The sequence below is a fragment of the Hirundo rustica genome, chromosome 6, assembly GCF_015227805.2.
Source record: "Hirundo rustica isolate bHirRus1 chromosome 6, bHirRus1.pri.v3, whole genome shotgun sequence".
NCBI lineage: Eukaryota > Metazoa > Chordata > Aves > Passeriformes > Hirundinidae > Hirundo > Hirundo rustica.
This window is the reverse complement of record NC_053455.1, coordinates 9,719,723-9,747,227: the sequence shown is the minus strand read 5'-3', so window position 1 is coordinate 9,747,227 and position 27,505 is coordinate 9,719,723. Positions and strand designations below refer to the sequence as shown.

Below are 27,505 nucleotides of genomic sequence, written 5' to 3'. Positions count from 1 at the left end.
GTAGCATTTAAATGTTGAAAATAGATGCACACTTTGGCAAAGTAACTAGAAGCTCAAAGACAAGTATTCCTAAAATGCACTAAATACTCTGAAAGATACCTGACCCTAAGCTTCTGCTTAAAATTAAAATGATTAATTTTATACATTCTCTGTTACCTTAACTCCCATCTGTAGTCAACACTGTTCTGTAAACAGTGGATGGAAAAGAGAGATCATGTTTTAGAAGGCAAAAAAATAACAGTTAAGTGTCCCTAATGAACGTGACAAAATTAGTAACTTTGTCTGCAATGAAAGTTCTTTCAGATCTTCCCATAAATAAAATGCAGCATCACATATTGAACCTAATAACAGCTCTTCATTAAATGAGTGCTCTCCCGGTAAATAAAAGTTGTGCTTCAATTTGCATAGGCAACTCTTAAAAACATTCATAATACTTTTATCTGTGGGACACAAGCATCAGCCAGACTGGAGACTGACATTAATAACAGCTAGATACTGAGTGAGAGCAGTCTGTCTACTTTAGAAATAGACACAGGACAAATTCCAAGAAAGCCCAGGCTTCAAGCTCTCAGTCTCGTCAGTCCTCCAGGCTATTTCAGTCCAGGTTTCTACTCTCCCTCAGCCTGCCAAGTTTGCATGCTGTGTCCTGAAGTTTTCAAGTACATGCACTTCAACACAAGAAGCAGTCAACCAGAACTGAAAATATACCAGAATTCACCCTCAAGTTTTTCCATGGCATAAAGGAAGCCATGGTAAAAGCTATAATAAAGTTGGACAAAGCTACAGGATGCAGCCAACAGATAATAATGAAAGTGCCTGCAACCACCTCCTGTAAACAGCTCAAAACATTATTGTTCCCCCAACAGAAGATTCACAGTCTCAATATTCAGTGACTGTGGTTATATAACAAGTAACTGATGTTGAATCTACTGTGGAATTTGACCTTGTATTTAAGAAGAAAGAGTCACATACGTGAACATAAACTAACAGGCTTAGAAGAAACCTTCAGAGGTCATCTAATGCAGTCTCAGCCTCAGGCAGGATAAACTACACCTGCATTATTCTGCAGAGATGCTTGTTTAACCTGTTCTGAAAAGCCTTTCATGATGGAAATTCCACCACTTCCCTAAGCCATCCACCCTAGAAATCAAGGATTCCTGTTGCAAGAGGAAGTTTCTGAAAGTCTAGTTAAAATTTTCCTTACCACCATTTAAATCCCCTAGTTCTTCTAGCCACAGGGGAAACAGAAATCACTTTTTTCCTCTTTTATTTTTTTCTTTCCCCTCTGCAGTTAAATTGAAAAAATGTCCAATAAGTAAGCAAATTAAGTAACTTAAATTAAACAACAGCAGTTTAGCAAAGTTACTAGTGCCAGTACTCCAAATAGTTTCCCCATAGCACTTGACAGCAGTTTCAGAGCAAAACCCAAACTTCTACAAATTTTTGAGTATACCAAGAGACCCTGGTTTACTGCCGCATAATCATCTGTGTGGAAGACCTCTTTTCTTGATGTGAAAGGATATATAGAATGTCTTAACATCATGTGATTTTGCATGGTTTCCAGATTTTGATTTCCTTATTGCTGTAAAAGTACCACTGGCCCAGAAAACTCGTTTCATGTCTTCAAGATTATGTATCTGCTTCTGCAGACAGACTGAAAGAGAAAGAAAAGCCTTGTAGGTGTGAGTCTTCCTATTTATCTCAGTCACTTCCCAACAAATTCCAATCTCAAGCACAACATAAATTCACAGTCCCCTTGGCAACACCAGGACGAAGTTTGCTGTACCTCAATCACACCACTTGACTCCTTCAGCTCAAAGGGCATCAGTATTGTCTTCTGCAAAGCTGGGTGTCACAGTTTCAGCCCAGGGAAAGGTATCTCACTAATGAGGAAGCAAGGTGCTGCAGCAAGCTATTGGAACAACACTCCTCAAGGAAACTTGACTAAGTAAAGACTTATTTTCAACAGGTTGTCTGAGTAATACTAAAACTGAAACACGGTGCTGCAAAACAAACATCCTGAAACACACACAGGAAAACATACATTTGAATAATGTTCAAAATACTGAACATTATTAATATATGACAACATTATTTAGATTAGTCCGTGTCATACCTCTCCATTTGTGGTGGGAATGGGTAAGAATCAAAGGTATTACGTGGTGATAAAATACAAATCAGCATTGATGGCGCCTGGAAATATGCTGTTGAGGAAGGCAAGTGAAGCATACGCATGAGATATCCGAGTATACCCACTGAAATAAACCAGTTGCATGAAAAAAAACCCCACATCCTTAGCCAAAGATCAGGATGCAAAAGAACTGATAAATTATTTGATTTCTCACTTTAATTTGATTTATAAATAGAAGCAGCTGAATAAAACCGATCTTGTAAAATTGTGATCATAACCATTGTAGCATTTATTTGATCATCTCTCAATTCTCACTTTTTACTGAACAAAATGTCACACAACAGGATCAACACTAACTGACACTCATGAGCAAATCACCTCAGGGATTCTAAATCATTTATTTTTCCATAATGAACATCAAGCTCCAAACCTTACAATTCCTCCTTCCCACCACACACATGGGATTACCTGTTACTCCCCTCTATGGCTCCTGCTACCAAACCAATGGTTTGATTCCAACTTTCACAAATGCTCGTTTGTTTTCACTCTGTTGTTTTTTTTAAACCTTCATGGAAACTCTAGTGTATCCCATCATGTCAGGTCTTTTCCATACCAAATGAACTACAGCAAACCTCCCAAGCTGGCTTCAAAACTACTGTCATCTCATTTCTCAACTGACAGATGACCTCCTACCAGGAACTGGAATCAGTACTCTACCTGAATCTTCTCTGTCCAACAGATCCCTGTCTAATACTTGCACATATTCCTCTTAGCATGGTCTCTCCCCTTCATTCATTCCCTCTTCAAACCATACTTCCTGTATTATTTAAAGGACACATTTTATCATCCCTGCTGTTTCTCAGGGAGGTAGAAACAGGGATAAATCTACAAGAACATTTTCCTTGCTTATTATACCACCTCCTTCTACAGTTGAATAATGTTACCTACAAAAATTTCAATAGGCATCACTCACACAGATGACAGTTTTATCTATCTAGACCTGATCTCCTGCTAAGGAAACTGAAATGTTGGCAATCTTCAGCTGACTCTTATGAATGCCTAGCTGTCAACTCAATACAAGTCTGTAACACAGTCCTTAGCCATATTTCTCCAATGATTCCCTAGATTTCATTCATCATAACACAGGTACCCAATCACCCTTAGCTGCAGTATACACATCTTTGACACAAACCACTTTCTCAGCCTTCTGTCTCAGATCTAGCTCTAGTTTTTTTGTACCATATGTAAAACAGAGAAAGGTGATTTTTCCATAAAGTAGTCCAGCTAATGCATTCAGCTTGCAGAAAACATTTTCCAACTTTTCACTGGTGTGCCTTTTTCACTCACGACAACAACTGTCACAGCAAAAATTACCTTCATGCCTACAGCCCTGACCCAGTTACCTTTCTGTGCCAGTCCTGATAAGCACTTTTTTTTCACTTTCACTCCTCTTCCAATCTTTTTTCTTATCACTTTTCACTCTCTATCAAGAAATTTACGTCAAATTGGCCCTTTATATCTGTTTCTACTCTTCATGCACTTAACATCAACAGGTGGTTTTATGGTTTCTTCTCTGTTGTTCACCATACCTTATAAGCACCCACAAAGCAACCTCATCATTTTCCTTGGAGATCCTCCTTTGCTGTTCTGGCTAAAAAAACACATCAGACACAAGTCTAAGTCATTAATATGCTGAAAAGTGCTGCCAATGAGGTGATAAATGTTTTGTCTCCTTAGACTTCTCTAACCATCCAGGTCATTGCTTTCTTCATCCCTAACCAAGATTCCAAGAACTGTGGGAGACAGATGCATTCAAACTTGTCTACCACAGCAGAGATCCCACTAGTCACAACTAAAGGTCTTACACACATCTATACAGAAATAAATCATCTTTCAAATGGGTCTGATGGCCTTTCTTCTAAATGAGCTTGGTCTGGCTGTCCTAGAATCCACCTTGACTTTGCTACTTGTGCTTTTCTATTTAAGTTACACTCCCCTTGTACAGTGTGCAATTACTTATGACTGGAATAAAACTATATCAGCATCCCAAAAACAGCTGATGTAGCATGTTGATTCTTAGTTAAGAAATGGTCTAGAAAGCCAAAATTTCAACTGCTGAACACAGTCTTTGCATCACCATTTTTCTACAATCTTACTGAAAAGAAACCCAACCTTTTTTTCATCTTCTGCTAGTGAATTAAAAAAAGTATAGAGTTAAGTAAATCCTCTTTAAAAATTTTGTAGAGACAAGAACTACATCTCTCTCAACTATTACCTCATGCTATCAAGACCTGAAACACTGCAGCTTGAGAAGAAATAAATTGTACAGCCACACCTCCATTGCCTTTTGCCCAAGCTAATTTACTAAGGCAGCTGATAATATTTATTAAAAAACCAACAACAAAGTCCATATAAGTAGGCATTTCCTGATATCCTACTCACACCAAATTGAGGTATTTAAGCCATCAGAAAGGAACCAGGCAAGTATTATTTCAGGACATGCTGAAACGTTAGAATTGAAAACAAGTTTAAGATAATTTTCTTCTAGAAAAGTAATATTGATGTATTGTACTACAAAAAAAAAGAAGTGAGTTCTATGGATGAAGATGGTGAACTATTCAGCTGGCTTCTTATTTTCTGTATAACCTTTTTTTTTTATTTAAACCCAATGTTTCCAAATAAAACCAGAGTTCTCGGCAAAAACTGATCTGAAGTTTATTACTTTTCCTGCATGTAGTTTCATGTCCATAATTTAAAAAAGAAACACACATATAGGAAGGTTTAGAAGCAAGATCACTCCAGCAGAGAACCAAAGATTAAGAAAAAACACCCCTGCATCCCAAGAAAATGAAAAACATGAATTTTTCTTTTTGTGCTATTACTCTTATTACCCAAATTTAGAATGCCTACATGATATTAAAGGTAGAGTGGATAATAGAGAATTTTTTAAAAAAAACTTTCGTCAATTTTAGAATTATCAAACATATGACTGCAATTTAAAAACATACCGGATATTTAATATGGCTGAAGTCATATACTACTGTTTAGTCATATTAGACTAACCCTTTACTTTTTTTTGGTCTTTAAACCAGCCTAGAAATTTCACTGTATAAATGAACAAGAAAAACCCTTCTCTTCTAGCACATCCATGAGTAGACATTTCAAATACAAGGCTGACACACAATGAACTTAAAATACAAAACAATTTCTGATAGAAATACCATCTACAATCCTTCTGTTCCGCAGGAACTGGAAGACATTATCTTCTCACCATGCATTTTCCCCAACAAAGAGCTCCAAAACATACATTCATGATCTTGCATTCCTTTGCCATTTCAGTGCTTTTATTGGGGCCTACAACTCCAAGATGAGAACAATTAGCAAAGACTTGTTCAAAGTGAATCCCTCTAGAAGAGACCTCTAATAGACTCTAGTAGAGACCTCAGCATCTCCCAAGAATTTTAACAAATTTGTCCTTGATTTTCCTAACTTGGGAGTCCCAGGAGTTTGCTATATTCAAGGTGCTGCTACAATAGAGTTTCAACTGGAAATTCCAAACCCGTATCTTACTGAAATGTCATTCATAGCCCCATCAACCAAATAGGAACTTTGAGTAAGACTAAGGATTTCAGCTACTAGAAAAGTTATAGAATGAGAGGCAAGCAAAATGTGAAAACATAAAAAAATCATCCCTTTGGTGATGAGATAAATTAACATGCACAACTCTGCACACAGAATGGTCAGAAAAAGTTACAAGTGATCAATTATCTCATGCAGGTTTGCTTGCCTGGAATTAATGCTATTATATAAAACTTCCATCAGCAACAGCTGTACAAATGGTAGTTGTACATTTCAAGCCTTAAAGCAGAGTTTAAATTTTTGTTGCAGTAGGAACACAGCCCCTTTTTATGATTACAGACTTTAATCAGGTAAAACTTTAAGCAATTACATTAAAAAAACCCACAGACTATGAAATTATAACCACAGAGCTGTTTGAATTAAAGCCATCTAAAGATCCTTTCTTGACTCAAGTCACAAGTATTTCTTTTTACTACTGAGATTTCAGAAGAAACAAATCCCAAATAAATATCTGATGTTATTATCTGCAAACCCTAGAAAAACAGTAGTAAGATCAAACAATTTCACTTCCCTGTACTAATAAGAAACACTTAAAATCCATCCAAACAACAAGTGATCCACCAGCATGCATTTTTCAATAATTATTTATCTTCAGAATGAAGCAGTTATTTTTAAATATAAGTCTGTTAAAGAATTTCTCGCAGCACACTTGTGAGTCCTAATTCAAATTAAAGCATCAGGACATACAGCAAATTTATTATCAATTACTGTGGTTTTCAGCAGAAGATTTCTTGCCTCTAACATCATCTTGTTCCCGTTCCCCATACATGGGGTGAGAAATTACTGCAATCAATTTCCATATTTCTAAACAGCTTTCCTCACATCCTACGCACATTCAAGCTGTATAAACTTTGAGTTTAGGACAAAATTTAAAGCCCAGTGATGAATTGACTGCATTAGTAAAATTCACAAAAGCAATGCAATCAACAGACTTAAGTTTGCACAGAATACAAAAATGAGCAAAATTTTCTGCCAAAATGTAGACTTATGAAACCAATAGTTTCTTACTACATTTTCAGTTTTGAAGCCAGCTGCCTCCATATGGCCTGCAAAAGAATCCACAAAACTGGGAGTGAATCTCAGACACTAAAAATGTAAAGTATTCAGCTATGGGCTACTAACAAACAATAAACCCTTAAATCTTACTATTGGTAAACTCAAGCTTTTGTGAGGTTACTCGAAAACATGAACAAGGTCACATTATTTATGGTCAACACTTTGGATTTTAATCAAATCTGAAAACTCCATGTTGCCTACGTGTACTTCAATATACTTATCTCACAAAAGCTTTTTTTTTTTCCATCAGCTCATATGCTAGTTACACTAACTTGCTATTTTGCAATCACTGAAAAATAAAAAAAAATTGATCTATGTTGAGATCCACCTTCACCATGCTCTGCACTACACAACCTACCCACAGAAAGCACAACCAGGAACTTGTCAGACAATAGTTGTGCATAAAATCACTTCTCTTGCTGAAGCACAGGAATCATTTCAATTAACTATTTAACTCTTATAGAAACGTAGAAGTATAGATTTAAAAGAAAATCTTATAAAAATGTAGAGAAATCTTGTTTAAGGCCTACATGTTGTGAAGGCTTAAAGAACTAACAGAACCCCAGAGATTTCCTCTCAGGATTTCCAGGATTGCTGCCTTTGTCCTCTTCACGAGCTGTCATGTGACAGCAGGTGTTCAACAGGACTCAACTATTTCAAAAACCTACACCTACCTGGTATTTATTTGCTGAGGGGAAACTTAAGACACTTTCTTTTCTTTGACAGAAAAAGAGCTACAGCATCATTGTAGATGTGGAGCCTGAAGCCCCTTACTCCTGCCGTGGCAGGTTTGGTAGTGCAGGGGAATAAGCCAGCGTTTTTGCTAAAGGAAGGAAACGGCAACGATCATCAGCAAGACAGATCCGCAAACTGTTAAATGAAAGGTACTCAGCAGTTAACTGAAAGACTTCCAGAGTTCGAGGAAAACAATACCTAATGAAAACAATAGCAACTAAGAGTTCAATCGTGCAAACAACGAAAACAACCCACAGACTACAGGCTGTGGGAAGCAAGATACCAACAGGGCCACAAAAACAACTGACCTTACAAATGTTAAGTTTCTAGCATCTGCCTAGGACAGAACAGTGACATAATTCAGACGTTATAACCCTACATCAGATTTTAGACTACATTTTGCTATATAAGAAGTCAGAGTCAATCCATGGGAGTGAACCACTGCCAGATCTCCGCACATTATCTTTACGGAAGCTATTTGTTATTCGTAAAAACATTGAAATGCCTTGTTTTAGATTAGACAGTTCTGCTAAAGTCAAGCAGGAGCTGAGATTTAGATAAAATTTAAAAGGTGGGCAGTAAAGTTGTGGCTACAGCACAGAAAAACAAGTACAGCTTAAAAGGGACAAACAAAAAAACCCCAAAGAGACTGCATTACATATAAAACTGCTGTTTTAGAAGAATATCTGTCCAAGTGCAATATTTATCATCATCAGCTAAAGCAACACGGCCTGAAGTTAGAGAAATCTATAAAACATGCCTCTTGTGATGTTTCTAGTGGAAAATATAACCTGGCACTTGCTACAGAATGAGTTCAACATCCCTCCATCATATTATCTTTTGGCGTGATTCCTAAATTGCTACATCTGGAGAAACAGCAAGAGATCTTGTTGTTGCTCTTTGACGCAAATAATTCTACCAAAGGACTGTGAAAACACCAGTTACCACATAAGAGACTTCAGAACACAGGGATAATTCTAGGTACACTGACAAATACTTACTGAGTACATTTCTCAATCAGGCAACACAGAATAAAAATGGAGAGACTTTTATTCTTCCCAAAACAAGGCCCTGAAATTTTGCTTTCTTTCACTGTTTAAAAAACAGTGGGCTGTATGCTATCTTTCATGATATTCACAATTATTATTAAAAGGTGGAAGCTGGAGACTCTTCTTGAAAGATATCCTGCTCTAATCAGTTGAAGCTTACATCATGACGACTTAATACAAAAGTTCTCACCTTGCAAATAAGCATTATATGGTTTCTTATAGGATTGTTGCAAATAGGTCTTATCATCTACCAACCAAGACCAGAAGACTGATCTCCAAATAAAGCAGCTCTGAAGAAGATCCAGAGGTTGTGGGTTTTTTTGATATTTTGATATTTGCTGTCTTCATTAAGGACACCCTTCTTTAACTTCTGGAATTTTTTTTTCCTGTGAATCTTCAAATGACAAACCTCATCTAGTACTACATGCCTAATTTCAATGAGATTTATCTAAAGCACCTTGAAACAAACAAATAAAAATCAGCTGTCAAAATTTTGTGCTGATTAATTAAAAAGAAAAAAAAAATCTAATTTAAGAAACTAGCAAATAACCAGCTATAACAAAGGAGTTTGGAAGTTGATAAGGCCTATCAATATGAGTATTCCTTAAATAATGGATTCCTATGAAACTCTCAGAAAACTGCAGCAGTTGCTGCACTTGCAAATGCACAAAACACTACTAATAACACATGAAGTCAGAAGGCTGGAGGACAGCAAGACTCCAGATCAAAACAAGGTGTACTGGTGCAGTGATCTTTCCAATCATCCAAAAACTCCACCAGCTCTGCTCAATAAAATATGAACATGATACTCGCAGTTCTACTATTCCTCACTTCTTCAGGTCAGGGTCCTCCAAACCAAACAGTTCAGAGAGTTATGTGGGGACCCCAAGTACAAGGTCAGCTGTGCCTTATAGCACCCAGGGAAAAGGAGGAAGGAACCACTCTGGCACTACAACTGCATCTCATTATACAACATGCCACCCATTGCTTAGTTCTAATGTTCAGAGGTCTAAACCTTTTATATCTGTCAGGGTAACCAGTATGCCACACCTCAAATGCATCACAAGCTTACTAAAACTGCCCATTCCATTTCATCAGCTGATGAGATATGAATAACATGTTAAAAATACTCCTAAATATTTTATTCTCCAAATCATTAAGGGAAGACGTGGCTGAAGAACAACACAATTGTAGTGCTGTAAAATTCACAGTACATGCGGGTGAACTGGCAATAAATTAAAACCAAAACTAAATGGATGACTCAGCTTCAGTGATCTTTTTATTACATAATAATCTCAGCTTTCCAGTTAGGAGAAATAAAAAAAAAAAAAAAGAAAAAATTGTGTTCACTAAAATGAAAGGTAAAAAAACCCAAACAAACAAAACCACCCAAACTAAAGAACCACACACAGAAAATAAAAAAAAGGCACTTGCAAACCCAAACCAGAAAGAACCATACATACACAAAACCCCCTGAACCCCAAACTCTACAAAAAAGAGCACCATCTACAAAGACTTGAGAACCAGATGACAGAGATAAGAAAGACAAAAAATTTAGTGGTTTACTTTTATTAGACGGAGATATGGAGCAAAGTCCCATTCAAGCTTTTTTGCATATTGACATTAGCAGCACTGCAATTTACTTGGAAAGAAAGCTCAGTCTGACAACACTGGCAAAACTGAAGAGCAGAGCTCAGTGTCAGGGTTGGAGTCAATTTTCCTGAAAGAAAACAATCTTCAAAATCAGAAGTGTCCCATTGAATCTGTAGCATAGAACTGAATGTTCTCAAATTATTAAAAATATTTTGGCCAAGGTTAAGGACAGGGAGGTGCTGATGTTTCTACAGTCTTGTGGTTGACCTTGTCAACAGCTACAGCAAAGTCATCCAAAATCCACTGAATTCCAGAAAAGCCTGACCTACCTACTGCATTGAAAAATCATCTCATTGAAAAAGCATAGGATACAAAGGCATTTGTACCTTTTCTTTTACAAACCTTTCAAAAAAAAAAAAAAAAACAAAAAAACCACACCCCATCAAACAAAAAACCCTAAACAACAAACCAAACCAAAACCAACCAACATGCTATTTTTACTAAAGATCATGCTTTTTGTCAAATAATAAAGGTGATTTGCAGCACCAAACATCATTTTATCATTTTACTAACAAGGAACAATTTCTACAAAATCTATAGCCATACAACTATATGTAGTGTTGCAAATAGAACCAGCACTATTCTTTCTTATTTATTTTCAACAGAATGAATGCAGAAAGTACTACCATAGCTTTCTTCCACCAAGCAGTAAGTATTAACAAAATACTGATTGTTTAGTGCATTGGTTTCAGGGAATACCAACCATTCAATCTTAGATATAAAGATATTACCTGGCTTGGTAAAAAAAATAGTAAGTGAAAAGTGAATACAGCCTTGGGGATTCAACAGGCAAGCCAGCAGAATTTTCCTTCCACAAGAGTGGAAGAACTCTTTCAAAACCATTTCTTTAGTTTTAAGGTGGCAAATTTAAAAATTAAAAGCTATTGGTTTGTACTCAGAAGTCCATTTTTGTTAAATAAAAACTGACTACTACTAATAAATCAAGCTATACAAGGTAAAATTAAAAATCTCAGGCATTTTATACACAAAAGAAACTCATATAAGGCAGTAATCCCTGACCTTCAAGTAAAAATCTCACATACGCACACACACTAATCCATTATAAAGAGTCACTGCTTGGTTTTACAAAAAGAAATATATATTTGTTTAACACTACAGCAAATAAAACCTAATATTGTCCCACCTTCTTTTTTATAATTCTGTCCTTGGTCCACTGTTTAGAGTTAAGTCCAGTCTTTTTCGGTAGCCAAGATTTCCCTTTTGAAGTTTTTACAATATTCCGAAGAACCATCCTTAAAATATTCTTCATACGGACAGTTGTAAATAGCAGTGAATATAAAAATACTGTGTAAAGCTAAAACTTAATAACAGTTTCTGTGCAAGAACTACAGTGAAAAACTACTTAAATGGAGTATTTTTGGTGTACTGGCACACGAATTAAGGCAGTAATGACGAGCAGTGATAAGATGTTCTAAAGAAACAAGACAGGCCACAGTTGTGACAGGAACAAGATAGGCTAGATCAAGTTTCACCTAATTAGGCAAGGTTGCAGTAGGGGAGCTCTGCTATCCTCTCATTGTGCAACAGTAGTCTTTGTTGCTATTATAATGATGATAAACAGTAAGTATTTATCTTAAATAAATTTACATGTAAGGCTCTGACTGTCTCGAAAGACAGAAGTCATTTTCCTGTTGAAGGCAGCAATGACAGGAGCAGAAGTCCTAAGAGCAAATGATCCTAGCAATTGTCAAAAGACATTTCCACGACACATTTTCTTAAATCAAAAAATGTTTTAAATGGAACAACCAGCTTAAAAACAACACCACCATATATTTATGCCTAAAAAATACTATAGTTCAAGCACTACACCATTCTTGGCAAAGTCTATCTTCTTGCTGGACATAATTCAAGCAGCAGAGAAAATAAACTGTAAACTGTTTCTGACTGTCTTGTCATGTCAAGGGACAGCAAATGTTTATCATCTTTCCTGTCAACACTGTACAGGACTGGGCACTGGGAACAGGCAGAGCAATGGCACCAACAGTGCATTTAGCCCTTACGCTACAGCTGCAGGAGGAAAGCGTAACTCTCCAGCCTGATCCATTTCCTTCCTAGAGCAAATGGAGAGAGGAGGGACCTAAGGGTAAAAACAAAACCAAACCCAAACAAACTGACCCACCCTACGGAAGATGAGCAGAACCACAAAACTCATCTCCCTCAGAGCTATGAGCCACAGTCTGTGTAGCACCATACACATAACTGCAAGAACAGAAAAGTATGGAGCTTTCAGCTTCACTTGTGAGCCACACCATTTTTACTTTACCCTTCCCTACCAGCAGCTGCAGAGCAGATAAAGCTAATGAGATACTTTATTTAAAGTGCTTCAACATTCAGAATCAGTACTGTCCTCCCATAAGGCATTTTGTCACTAACAAAAACATTCTGATCCCATGCAGTATTCTTCCTTCCTGCTCAGCAAACATGCATCATGTTGAGAGATTTATTGAGAATATCATTGGTAGAACGGTGTCAGATGCTTAAAATGCTGCAACTTAAAAAAATTAACCTGTTAGCAACGAAGAACATTTTAAATAAATGAGAAACTCAAGGTTATTTCTTAAAACGAAAGGGTTGTTTTGCTTTAGGAAAGATGGAAAAAATCTAATCTGGTTGCTCTCCAAAACCAGATTGTATCTTGATCTGCCAGAAAAACAAACTATCACATGAATAAATATTGGAGAGGAAAAGCTGGGCCTGTTTTAACACATATTATGCCGCTCTTTCAACTGTGGCTATGGTCTGCATTCTTCTAACCTGACCCTCAAACTTAAAAAAGCATTACTTGGGAAGGCAAGGCAGACATGCAGACCAGCAGTATATGGGAGGGTCAAACACTAATGCCTGTCATACCTACTGGATAATTGGGTTCTTTCAGAAGAAGAATAGGAACGAAAATAAACATGTCACTGAATTTCCCTTTCATCCTGTTATCCCTGCTGTAATAACTGAAAACATCTGTGTGTAATTTGTTAAATCAGATAAATAATAAACCAATACAAACACAGGGGAGCCTCTTATATTCTATGAAAATATCATCCCCACACTGATTACCTGATCCAGCACAGGCATTTGGCTGCTTTAGAATTGTTACTATCGGATAGGTAAATACAAGTCTAGGGTATATGTAGAGAGATAAGAATACCAGTCTCTGGTTGCTTAATGTATCAACCTCAAAATCCTAAATTAAAGAAAGAAGGGGATTTTCCTCACTAAAACTTCAAGAAGTTTTGAATGTTCTAAATGAATACATGCACTGTTTCACTGACGTAAGTTGTTCTCCTATATTAAATGTAAAAAGTCCCATGTAAGAGCCAAGAAATCCTGTCCTGTATGACAAAGCTCATATGTAGCAAATCCATACACCTGCAGATTATGTAAATCACTCAGCAGGAAAGTAATTGCAGCTTGTGATCCCACTAAAGTACTTTAATATGAAGACACTCGTGATCTCTGAAAACTACATGGAATGACGTACGAAAAAAGAATAGAAAGGAGAATTCGAAAATCTAGTTCTCTAAAATGTATACTTTGCATCAAACGTCTACACAAAATGGAAAACTACTGAAAATAAAACTAGAGATGAAAACTGAAAGGTGAGAGCAGATAAGAATATTTAGAGAAATAATGAACAAGTAAGAAGAAGAGTTCAGAAGAAATATAACACCATACTGCATGCAGGGTAGCAATAACTTTAAATTATGGCTTGTTTTAACAACTTGGTTTCACTTTGCCAGCCTATTTTACTCTTTCACTATTGTCACTTCCCTCCTCTTATTATATAAGCCATTTTATAAATGCCAAATGTGCAAATGTACAATTTATTTAAACATGTTTAACTACAAATATGCATGATTGCACAGAGGGTCTCTAAGCTAAGCTTTTCCATATTTGTGGAAAATTCATCTTAATATTATGTCCAGATGAAAATTAACTTCTTAAAATTTGCATCCAAGATTAAAAAAAAGAAAAACACAACACCTTGGGTTTTCTTCTATGTATACCCTTTCTGTTTCCACAGTAGGATCAATCAAAAATCCATGGATCATACTGGGAAAAGTAAAACAAACAAACATAAAACCAAAACCCCATCAACAACAACAACAAAATCCATGTTTTCACAGATTATAAATTAATAACACTTAATGAGACAGGAATCTAGGTTTACATATCACTTCCACTTCAGTAAACTGACAACCAAGTTTATGCATTTCATAAACCTACTACACTGAGGTAAAAACAGGATGTTCCATTACACTAACAACTGTACACTCAATAACCTACACAGAGAATGAGTTTTGGGGAGTGTTTCCTTTTTCCTATATGAGGCAGGAGTGTATGGAAGGGATTTTACAATCTGCTTTCCAAAAGATGTTAGAAACACAGAGGCACCCCTAAGCCCACAGGAAACCAGACTGTTTATTCCAGTATGACTACAAACACTAACATATAAAAAAATACAGATCTACAGGAAAGCATTCATATTTTTTGCTTTCTTTCACATATTTGAACACATCTTGTCTCACAAGAAAACTGCATTACTTGACAAGAATTACTGAAAGACTTTGGTACCCACTTTAGGAGAGGGGGAAGGAAGACAAATTCACACACATCAGAACACTCATCCCTGAGCACTGGAAGAAAAGAGGCTGTTGAAACCTCAGTGCTTGAAAAATTTCTAAATCATTGGAGAGATAATAAGAAAAAGCTGACCAAAAGCTTTTCCCTGCTCAGAAAAGATAAGGGCAACTACATGCACGCTCCAGATCAAGCTTACTTGTAATTTTGTGTCAAAGCTTCTCAGTTCTTCAGAACTCAGAGAATTAACTGAGCAGTATTTGGTAGCTTCAGATGGCTGGGGGAAGGGAGCAGCAGCAAATGGGGGTAATCCAGTAATGCCTTGAAGACTCAAATCACAAAGATTTGTCAGGTTGAATGTTATAAAACACCCAGAAACACAAAAATACCATACTAGAAACACAGTACAGTAAAACCTCTGATTTAGTGTGTCTTTTACATCCCTTAAAGTGCTTTTTCAGGTTATAATTTTGAACCATAAACACAAAAATTCTTCTATCAAAATATTCTAAAGGTTGGTACACATGAAAGTGGATCCAATTCAAAAGTACTTTATGTTTAGCTAAAAATGAGCAAAACATAAAGCACTTGATATATAAATTGAATCATTCCAATGTAAATATTGAATTGGATTTCAAAATAACATTGGGGTAAACAGAATAACAATAATATAATTCAGAATTTAAACTGATTTAAACCTCCTTCACCGCTTTACCTCCTGTCGCTTTGACAAAAACAAATACTAGTGCTCTCCACCATCTAGGGGGGGGAAAAAAAAAGATAAAAATAAAGTACTGCAGTCAGGAATTTGGCAGGAAGAGAGCACTGCAAACAAGACTAGAAATTTATTTGTTTGAGTGTAAAGGTGGATACGTACAGCACCTTCCCACATCCAACAAGCCCTTGCTGAAGTGTTAATAAATAACAATAAAATGACAGCTACACTGTACACAAAAAAACCTATTCAGAAAAAGGACCAAAAAGATGGGCTAGAATAGACTCAAATCCATGTGATACGGTTTTAAAATAATTGCATTGAGCCTGACATGATTTAGAAGTATAAAGGAGGTCAACCATTACAGATCTTTTTTCCACAATCAGAAGTACGTGATTCAGACTTGCAGCTAACATCGACTGAAAGTTAGATGACTTGAGACAACAAAACAATACATTAGGAAATTAAGTATCAGGCATGCTGAGACATTCAGAGCTGCATGCAGAGATGAAGCAGCACACAGGGAAGAATTTCATAGTTTATTTTTACAAGACGCTGTTCCAAGAACTCAGTCATCTCCCAAAGCATACCTACAGTCCAACTGTTTGGTGCCTGAATAGTAATTAACACGTTCACTAGCCTGAAAAATCATTCAATATTTCAACTCCAAGAACTTGCATTTTAAATACACAGCAGTAAAATCTAACCACTTCTCTGTGGATAGATCTGAATAGCGACTTTAACATTAAGAACCTGGTTTGACTACTTTGCAGTCTATAGTTGAATAAGTTAGGTATCTAACGTACCCATAATAGTATAAAAGTTATCTTGTAGGATTTGTAAGAGATGGCTTCACAGATGCTTTCTCAGATGCCCAAACAAATTAGTTAAGCTGTCAGTGGGGAACAGTTTCAGTCAAGTAACCACTAGTCGAACTGTTTAAATTCGTTAGGGAATCTAGTTTCCTATGCTGTCCGTACCACTACACAGTTTATACTCTGGCTATCACATTATTCTCTCTATGAAACACTAACAGCCTTCCAACCATTTTACAGACATCAATTACACCATAACAATGTGAAAGTATCCTCTCCTTACATTTTATCTTTTCAAAGGAAGTGATTGAGACATCATAACATTTATTAAAGACATACTATGACAACGTTTGGGATTTAAGTAATTTGAAAATCCCTGTGCCTAGGTAGAATAAATTCAGGACAGATTTTGACCACCACCATGATTAAGATTTCAGAAAACAGTCAGATACTCTTTCTGAAGCGTGTTTGTTTATAAAGTAGTAAGCATGTGTGGAAGAGGAGGTAAGAAAAAAAGTTGAATTATATTGAAATTATCACCTGCAGAGCAGCAGTAAGAATACCAACAGGTGCAGCACTGTCTTGAAACATAAACTAGACAGATTGCATTAGGAAACAGGATTAGAAAAGGATTTTCTCATGCAAAAATGCATTCAAAGTATGCCTTCTCAAACTGTACCTGTTACTACAAACTAAGACTTTACCCAGCTTCTTAGAGAAACTATAAAAAATTTTTTTTTTTTTTACACAGGTAAGCCTGTACTTAATGGCTGTGGTAAATCTTGCCTGTCTCAAACCACTCTGTTTCTTTCTCTTTAAATGCCAGAGAGAAATGCAGGCAAGACTTTTCTTTTAATGCAGCTCTGTCTACTTTTTTCATCTAATACTTTTTTTCATCAAATTGTTGAGGAACTCTCAGATATTTACCTTAGTAGGTCTGGACAGACACATTCTGGATTTAAGGAGAACAAGGCTTACTGGTCTCCCTGTGTCCAACTGGCTCCCAAGAGATTAGAATACAAAATTAATTCAGATGCTAGTCAATGCACTTTGCTCATAAGCATGGGATTTGGGACTGGAGAGACTCTCCTAGATTAGCCTAGCAGAGACCTTAGAAACTCACTGTTTACTTGTTCTGACTTCAGAGAGCAGGGAAGTTACATTTCTTTGCCATTTTGGACATTGATCTAGATGCTTTTGGTATGAATCCATCTCCCCAGCCATATTCATTCACTACCATGGAGTCATTTCAGGCTACAAGATCCAAACCTAAACTGATAAAACTGATTATATCCTTCCTGCAATCTACACAATTCTGCCCTTTCTTGTGCTGGTTCCAATGTTTATCTGACCTGTACCGAGTCAGTTTCAGTGTGCTCAGCTGCCAGAGAAGTATCCTGGCGGAGGTGGGGGGAAAGAAAGAAACAAAGGAATGGGGGAGGGAAAAAAAAAAAAAAAGTTAAGGCAAACAACTTCCTGCTGAGTTTGCAAACAGCTCAGCACAGAAACAGACAAATACCAGAGAGAGCCAACACAAGACAGGGGGCAGCAGGGATGTAGGACTTCAGCAACCCCTGCAGTTACATCCATTTCACCTACACAAAACTGAAGCCTCAGTTTCCTCCCCCATTCTCAATTTATAAACAGAAGTTTAATCATGTGAACACTGAAATCCTTTTGTCAAACTTAGACATAAGGATACATGGGTTAAATACAGTGTCTGCAACATATGCAAGTTTAGATGAGATTGCTTCCTGCTCAAGTTAGAATTCCTTAAATAAAGTATTTTATAGCTACAGACTCTTAATACATAAATAGAATTCTGCTGCTAAGCAAAGCAGTGAACTGGAAACTAAACCAAAAATCTTAATTGTACTTCCACTACCAAAGAACTAGGCTAGAATACACTATGAATCTAGAGAATAAGGAAATAATGGTCAGAAATCAGAAGGAATGCACTACTGCAAAGTGAGGGGTGGGAAATGATGACAGACTAGAAACTGCCAGTTAAGTTTTATTGGTTTTCCTTTTTTTTTTTTTTTTTGTGTCCCAACTTTTTATCTGTTTCTCAAGATTTCCTCAAAGACCACATACTTTACCAAAAACCCAATATCCCTTACTTCTTCCCATTTCAGAGAAACGCAAAGTGTTACTGGTTATGCAATAAAGATGTGGAAACTGGTGAATCCATAACTTATCTCTGAAGTAACAATGTTACCGCACTGCAGCGACTTTCGTTTCACCTCACTGCTCTACTCACCTGTTCAAAATACATCGCCTGGGGTATAGCTCCACAATAAACTAAACTGAATAAACAAAAATACTTGAAGAGAGAGATTCCACTTGCCCACCCCCTTCTCTGTTAATTGATCTTAGCCAAGCAGTGTGCTCCCTCCTGTACCATCATGGACAAGACAGCAGTCAATGCAATATACACACACACACACACATACATAAATCCCTTCCATGTTCTTTGGATACAGCTATTTTTACATTTACACGGGTTTACTGAGACAAGCACTGCGGTCCATTCACAGCCAATGGTGGGAATGAGCAGCAAGGAAGAGGAAGCAGCCTCTTCCAGAGCTGCAGGAAATGGTTAACCCAGCTCATCCCTATTGTGAAACCTCAGCCCCTAGAGGAATTCAGCTGCTCCAACATCGTACGGCACCACAATGAGAAACCTGCTCTCCAGTATAGCACATGTACTTGCTTCCAAGCATGATCTCAGAAAAAGAACAGAGCAACCTAAAACCCAGGTAAAGTGACTGAAATTTGAAGTTCAAAACATTTTTTGTTCCTCCACTAAGCAGTTCATATTCTTGCTGATCCTTTGAATTATTGCAGAATTTATGCTTTGTCCTCCAGGTACCATTGTTGCCTTTGACACACAAATCTGCTTCTGAAGGATGGTGTCTATTATTGCGCAATATAATTCTATTATTGTCTGTCATAAAAAAATTACTTCCAGAACCTCAAAACATTGAGCACACTCCACTGATAAATTGCCTAACACATTCAAGATTATTACATGCTTTCAAGTTTAATAGATGATGATGGCAGATTTCCCAACTCCCAGAAAAATGTACCAGCCTGAAGTGCTAAAATTCATATCTTAGAATATTTGTTTACTTAAAAATCTTACCACCATTTAAGAACAAATGAGACACTGGATTCAAGGCTGATGGAAAAACTATTCATAAATGCAGAAAGAATTCAAAGATATTTTAGATCACCTAATAATATAATTTTTCAATTTCAGGAAAAAAAAAATAAAATTAAATCTCCCTTTGCTGGGGTCTGATACAAACCCAGGAACAAACCTCCTATATCCCAGGCCAGCACATTCATTTAAGAGGTTAAGTATTTTGAGCTATCTTCTGCTAGTAATTAATGTATGGTAATACTAAGCTTTTAATTTAGACAAACACATAAGACTTGTAAATTCCCACAGTGAGTCATGAGGGAAAGGGAGCAAGAAGCCTTCCCCCCCACTCCCCTAATCAGGCAATAATTTGTTTCCTTCTTCAAAGCTTTATTCTCAGCAGTGATTTTTTTATTTTTAAAGATGCCTGTAGTTTATAAAGACAAAACAAAAAAATCTAACCCCTCATGGACATTTAAAAAAGATAATAAACATGAGCACTGCTTTTAATACCAAGCATTAGTCTTCAAATTTTTTACAAAAAAAAAAAAAAGCTTTTTTTTCTGTCTATGGGCAACTCTTGCCATAATGGGGGCTGCTCCACAGCTGTATGCATCTAAATATAAGGTTTTTTAAATAATGTATTTCATATGAAACTTGGCTTTGTTATATAAATCAATCTAGTGGAATGGAATTTTGTTGTCAAACAAATTATTTTCTCTGAAGTCTGCAATGGACAATAAACTCGTCTATGTTAACATATGAGAGAGCATCCTTTCCCTCAAAATTCTCATACATTTAAACAAACCCACAGATATCTAATAAATATATTTAAATATTCTATTATCAGAGTAGCATGTGCATAGTACTTTTTGTTGACATGGTGAAGCTGATGAACTTATTTTTACCACTGAATAGGCCATATTCTGTCAACCTAAAAAAATAGTGACATGATCCAAAAAAACATGAAATGGCCTTTAAGCTTTGTTGCAATAAATAACTCCATTAATAATGGCTGATAAACATGCAAATTATTCTCTACAGTCAGTTCAGATTTATTCAGCAAACAAGGATATCAGTATTGCTGAGAACTATACAGTTCTGAATTAATCACAATATATTTTATCTCTGTATTACTGAAAATTTCTCATATTAATATAATTAAAATTCACAATATTGATTCAAGTGTATTAAAGCGACACATCTTCCTCTACAATGTATATTTATATCAGTAGCAAATTTCCTATGGAAAGGGAACAAGGGACACTGATTTAAGACTATTTTGGGCTTAAATTATAAGGAATCTAATGAACAATGCCCACTCTGGACTTTTTGGGAAACGTTTTAGACCAAACACAGGACAAGCGTATATACTCTGGACTTTTTGGGAAACGTTTTAGACCAAACACAGGACAAGCGTGTATTTGTTTTAAAACAAACAAAAAACCCAGACAAAAAAGAATAAGCCCACCAAACTCCCCCCTTTTTATTAATTCACCAGCTTAATTGAAAAATTACTCCAGCAGATATCCCATTTCTGCTTTGTATTTTAACAGTCATTCATCTTCATGGATCAGGAGTTTACATACAAATTCTCTAGTCTAACATAAAATATGCATTAGTCGTGTGCTTCTCCATAGAAGACGACTTGCAGTGTCCTACAGAATTAACTAGAAAAAAAAGATTTAACCACTAAACACTCTAAACTTTTCACTCTCCCTTCTGTGAAAACAACCATCACAACTAACTGATCATACACACCCAGATGTGCCCAGAGACTCTAAGCAACAAAGTCCCATAAGGTTCTTCGATGCTTTCAAAATTGTGAATGACTGGCTGCAACCTCACTGATATTCGTAAGTTAAAGGCAAAACTAGAAAAGCTCTGCTAGAAGAACGTGCAATACCAACTCCTCCTCTTAAAAGATTTGACCCATCACAATCTCTTACACAGTGCCCACCATCACCTGTCATCACTTTATTGATGGTATATGGACTCCACATGGTTCTTTACTGTGGTGTTACCTCACATGCTGTGAAAGAATTATACGCAAAATTAAAGGAAACATGCTTCTCCAATGTATCAGTTCCTTATTGCACTCTATTTCTTTGCAAGTGGGAAAACAATGCTCCTCATAAGTGACTTTTTTCTTGAGTGCACCCTTGGGCCCAAGGAAAATGCTAATACTTGACAGAAGAGGTAATTCTGGAACTACCATCCAAGGAAAAAAAGCATTAATTGCATTATTTAAGCAAAAGTTTCTAACACTCTTTCAAACACAAACTCTAAAGTACCACCACCACCACAAAAAAAAAAAAAAAAAAAAAAAAAACAAATTTCTTCTTTGAAAGGATACCGTACAGTTCCAGGTTTGCACACTTTATTCCAAGAACGCAAGAAACACTAATCTTTACTTTTCAGTGAAAAAACCTCCCTCTATGCAAGGCATGCTTATGGGAACACTTAGCAGAGATGATATTCAGTGTAGCATCATAAGCTCATCATACACATAAGTCCTTCTCACTTGAAGGCCATGAAAGGCTTTATGATTGATATGTCTTGTCAGCAAAGCAAAGGGGGGGGAAAAAATCTAGGTGAGAAAACTGTAGTCTTAAATCATTAATTCTTCTTCAAGCCCAACTGGTTCAGGACCAAGAATAGTTATTCTGTATTTTTCAGAACTAGAGCAAGCAATATAAAAAAGGATAATGAATAAAATCCTTGTAAGAAAAGGATGCTGAAGAACAGAGTGGGAAGTATCCCACTCACAAAAGAAACTGTAGTTGATAAAAACTTCTCAGAAGTAACAGTGTTCCCCATGTGAGGGGAGGGAAATAAAAAAAAAAAAAAAAATCACAACAGACACCAAAGGAGAAAAATGGACTTCAGATACTACTTCACTCTTAAAAATGGTTGTAGAAATGTCTAAAAAATTGCCAATGCAAAACTGGCCCCAATCAATTACTTCAAGTCTAATAAATGTGAATCTCAAGAAACTACAACAGTGTGTTAATGTTTACTTTTACTTTGTTGATGCAAAAATATGGTGATGAACTGATGTAACAAGTAGGTAAGTCTAGCAGTATTAAAATCTCTCCTCTTACTATTCCATGTTTTTGCTAATTATATAAAAAACCCAAAGCCCAAAATACCCACAAGGAAAAACCCAGCTGGTTTATGGGGAAAAAAAGCTTCCATTAATACAAAAACAAAGAATTCTCTAAGGTAAAAAATTAGATCACTAACTTTTCCATTCTCAGAATACAAAAAATTCAGTAAAAAACCTAAAACGCTTGGTCTGGCTCTACAGCCATATGTTCATATTATTTGGATATTATATATTGATGAGTCCAGTAAATGGAGTTAGGCTTTTTATTCTTGTGATCCAGTTGGGACAAAAAACTGAAAGACTGAAGGCACTTTCATGAGTCCATTTAAATGTACCTATTTATTTAAATATACATATTCCTGACTGACAGATTGTCCACAACAGCATCTGAAATGTCTTTAGAACAGTAAAATATTTATTAATTTAGGACTTGGACTCAGTAAGCTCTAATCTGCAACATTACTACCCCTGTAGCAAGGTAATTTGTTTTATTAAAATTCATCTGTCATTTAAAAATGCTTTGAAGTGTGTTTCAAAAATACAGCAAAAAGTCTGAATCGTTAACCACCTTCCAATAAATACAAACAACTACTGCATTTGAACAAGCAAGAAGGTAACACAAGGTACTGGCAGAAACACCCAAATAGGTAAAAAGAAATTTTCTAAGAAGTCAATCACTGTACCACCCAAGTTATGACGTTAAACTGAAACCCACACGTGGGTTAGTAATGGGAAGCAAATACATTTGTTCTGACTTAGCATGTCATTGGCATGCTGGGTTTTCAATAGGAATTTTATGAATGTAAAGCATAACCAAGGTTGAGATGGAAGATGAAGCTGTCACCTTGTTTTTGTTTCTACAAGCTAACAGCCATATGTTCATGGCACAAGCCTGTAACTCCATGAACTTTGTTGCTGTTTTCTAACATGCCCAGTGCACTGCAATTCTCATCAGTATCAATACAGTATTTTGGCACCCAGCAGCTGGAAGTTAAAGTGCACATGATGTTAAAAAGCTTGTCATAATATCTGGTTTTTAAACACTACCTGTACTCTCCAATCTGAAATTTTATACCCATACTGAGCTATTTATTTCCCCCTCTCAATCACAAAACAAATTTAGAACAATAAAATCTTCTAAAAGATGTCTTTAATGTTCTCACAGAGAAAGATTCTGCTGCAGTGCTTCCGCTGCAAACACTGCAGAGGAACTGTAAATAAAAAGCTAATTTCTACTGGAAATAGACAAAACATGGGAGATAGTCCCTTATACTGGAGTACCTCATTAAGCCACATTTGAGATCAAATAGAGTTTGAAAGAAATCAACAAAAGGAATGTGACTGTTTATTACTCCGTCCCAGAGGATCTTGTCATAAAACGAACAGTCATCAGGAACAACTCTCTTCTGACCACTGCATCAGCCCATAGCGACAGGGGAGGGAAGCGGGGGGCAGGAAACGGAGAAGGATTCTGTCACAGAAGACAATCAAGGTTGTTTGCGGGAAAATGAAAGGGTCTGTCTTCGATAAATAAGCGCCGGTTTCACAAAAGCGGTGGCAGGAACCGAGGAGGGAGTCAGGCTGACACGGCGCTGCGCTCGCTTGACCCCGGCAGGAGGGCCGGAGCCGCCTGCCCCGGGACGGTTCAGCCCTTCCCCGCACCCGGGCGGCGAGGGATGGGGAGCTGGGTGTAAAACCCCGAAACAAACAGACACACCCCCCGCACACCCACTCACCCAAACACAGCGCACCCCCTGCGCCCCAGTTCGGGCCTCGGCGGCCGGCAGCGACCCGGGGGCGACCCCCGCCTCCCGGCCGCGGTGCGTGAGGCGCCGCTCCGCCACAGCCCGGGGGGTCGCGGCTCCCGACCTGTCACGGCCGGAGCAGTCCCTGCGGGTGGAGGGGCGGGGGCAGGTCGTGCCCCCCTACAGCCAGGGACGGCGGTGACCGGCGACCCCACCCCCGGCGCGGAGCCCGCCGACGTCTCCGCAGCCCCGCAGCCCTCCGTCCCGGCCGGCCCGGGGATGACGGCGGCGCCGCGCACTCCATCCGCCGCCGGCAGCCCCGCAGGAAAAGGCGAGGCGTCCCAGCGCCCGGCAGCACGGCGCCAGGCCGGGGAGCGACGACGCGAACTCTCCCCGTTCTCACTCACCGGCATCATCTCCGCAGCCTTTTCCGCGCCGGGCCCGCTGAGCTGCGCCGGGCCTCTCCTGCCGCCGCCGCCTCTCCCCGCGGAGGACGCCGCGCTCGCCCTGGCGGCTGTGACAGGTGCCTCCCGCGCGCCTCGCTCCGCGCAGCGGGCGGAAGGAAGAGGCGAAGGCGGCGACGGCGGCCGGGCTCCCAACCCCCTTCCTCCTCCTCCTCCTCCTCCTCCTCCGGAGCGCGGCCGCCTCTCCCGCCTCCCTCCCCGGGCGCTTCCTGCTCTGCTCCGCTCCGCCCGCGCCGCCCCGCCACGGGTTAACCCCCGCCGCCGCCTCCTTGCCGGGGCGGGGCCGCGCGGGGCGGCGCTCGGGGGCCGCACGTGACCGCGAGGCCGGGCCGGGAATGCGGGACCGGGACCCACGCCCGCCTCCCGGCCCCGCCGGGACCCTCTCGCTCCCGCGGCGCCGTGCCGGGCGTGGGGCTCGCCACGCCGGTTCTCTCCGCCCGGCCTCCTCCTCCCGGCGCTCTGCCGCCCTGCCCCCGGGCCGGGCCCCGCCGGGCGCCGCCTCCTCTGGGCGGGCCGCCCGCGGCCGATCGCCCCCGGGCCCGGGCGGTGGAGGAAGGGGCAGCGGGCCCGGGCGCTCTCTGCCCCCGGAATGCGGAGAATGCGGGGCGGCTCCGCCCGCCCGGCCCGGCCCCACCGCTGTAGCTGCCCGCGACCCGCCGAGTGTGCGGGGGGGAGCTGGGCGGTAACACGGGGCTCGGTGGTCTCCCGTTCCTGTGAGCTGAGTTCGCTTCCCGACAGCTTGTCCTGGTCTAACGAAACACACCTTGGATAGCGTCATGTCTAGCGTCACCTTCTTTCCATCGTCCCTTCCTTGTGAAATCTGTCCGATGTGCAAAACTCCGCTTAGCAGCAGGAGGGGAAGGTATTTTTGTCCTGATGTCAGACTCATGAGATCTGGTCTCGTGTTTGAAAGTAAGGTTCAGTTTCCTTCATTTTCTAGTCTCTCATTCTGTAGAGTTACAACAGCAAAATGAAAGTTAACAGCTTGGAAGAAACCAAGCTCATCTAGAAGTCAAAACATCACCATATGTTAGTACTGCAACACATGCAATGTAGACAAATTTCATATTGCTGTGAGTCTTAAATCCTAATCTACAGCATACATGGACCTAGCCAGTGCTCTAACTGTTTCTGAAAATGGCTGGTTTCCAGTCTTTGTTCCTTTATTTGCAGAACACCGTGACATCTCAGCTAGGAGTGGGGGGGGGGGGGGGGGGGGGGGAAAAAAAAAAAAAAAAAAAAAGTTGGCAAGATTTTGAGGAGCTTAATGTTTATGTAAGTCTTTGAGGGTAAGTTGTAATAGCATAATAATCTCAGTGTATGAGCCTGTATGGTAAGCATATCCTGTTCATTTAAGATTCTGTAACATAATTGTGTACATTTTCTTAATATATACACACGTAAGATTTCACCATGTATCCTTCTCTGTGCATTTGCAGGCTCTGGTGTTAGCTTTGTGACAGGTCAAAGCCTCTGCCTCTTTTACGAAAATAGTCCTACAAGGAAATCTATTAGCATCACAAGATAGTACTTTGCCATTTTAAAGTTATTGTGCAAGCACCAGTTGGAGTACTGCTGGTTGGCAATCACACAGATAGCATCCTCAGGTTCTTGTAGACTGTGATTCCACCACACACACAGAGCTCTGGATAACAAGTTAGACTATGATACTTCAAACCCCAGAGAGAACTCCAAGATCTACTCAGAAGAGTATTAACCCTGCAACTAGGCTGACTTGAATAAAACAGGCTCTCAAATGCTCTTAAGTTATCTATCTTAAAAAAGGGGGGAGTGATTTATCTTCATCAAATTCATATTGAACTTTAATCAACAAAATAATAGGAGTGAATAGATATTTACTTGTCCTCTTACTACTTACAGTAATTCTAATTTTAACAAACTAGAAAGTCTAAAATTCTACTGCCGAGAGATTTGTGGACCTTTTGTCACAGTTGTTCTATAAAAATTAGTCTTTCTCATTAACCAGGTTAATTTTCATTGCCAGCAATTCTTAAACAAGGGTCTATTTTTTTTTTTTTTTCAGGTAAAATTGATAGCTGACATTTCCCTGCATTCAGTGAACAATAACAAAAAAATAGAATACTGTAAATATTATCCCACTATTACTTTTTCACTGTGACAGCAGGAGTGTCTACAAAATGAAAAGTAGGAGACTATGATGTAGACAATTTCTGGGGATGCAGACACTCCTCCATGCAACTCCTCTGTTGGAACAGTCGCCTATAGTATAAAAGTTTGTCATTGTGTTGCTTTTGGCAGATGAAGCTTCAGCAACCAGACAGACTGGATACTGAAGACTAGGAGGAAATGTCTTCAAAAGGTAGAGTATGTACTTTATATGCAAGTCTGCTCCTACTTCTATTTCTGCTTCCCTTGAAAACATCACTTGTCTCAACTCTTTCCAATTTTAGTATAGAAATACGGAAAGAAAAAAAAATATTAACCAATATTCACCAAGTATAACACTTAAAATTCTACCTGCAGCATGGGAAGTTATTTGACACTTCTTCCATGGAAAAATCCTTTTTGGGAACCACTCTCTTAGCAGTCAAGAGGCAAGCCTTTATAAATTTTTCTGATTCCAACTTAAAACTAGAAATCTGATTACTGTGAACAGAATAATGGTCACTTA

At 38.6% G+C, this 27,505-nt stretch overlaps 1 protein-coding gene across 6 annotated transcripts in view; it reads right to left on the bottom strand.

Moving 5' to 3' along the window:
• The window catches only part of PPP1R13B (protein phosphatase 1 regulatory subunit 13B), a 69,575-nt gene extending 44,659 nt beyond the window's left edge, over positions 1-24,916 (bottom strand). For 4 of the 6 annotated variants that reach the window (XM_040068055.1, XM_040068058.1, XM_040068056.1 and 1 more), the window contains exon 1: positions 11,408-11,620. In XM_040068055.1, coding sequence (XP_039923989.1) covers positions 11,408-11,533 — 126 coding nt within the window. In that variant the 5' untranslated portion in view covers positions 11,534-11,620. Of the gene's footprint in view, positions 1-11,407; positions 11,621-24,795 lie in introns of those variants that run through there. The other 2 variants (XM_040068057.1, XM_040068060.1) reach the window with 1 other exon arrangement.
• Between the last annotated feature and the right edge of the window lie 2,589 nt (positions 24,917-27,505).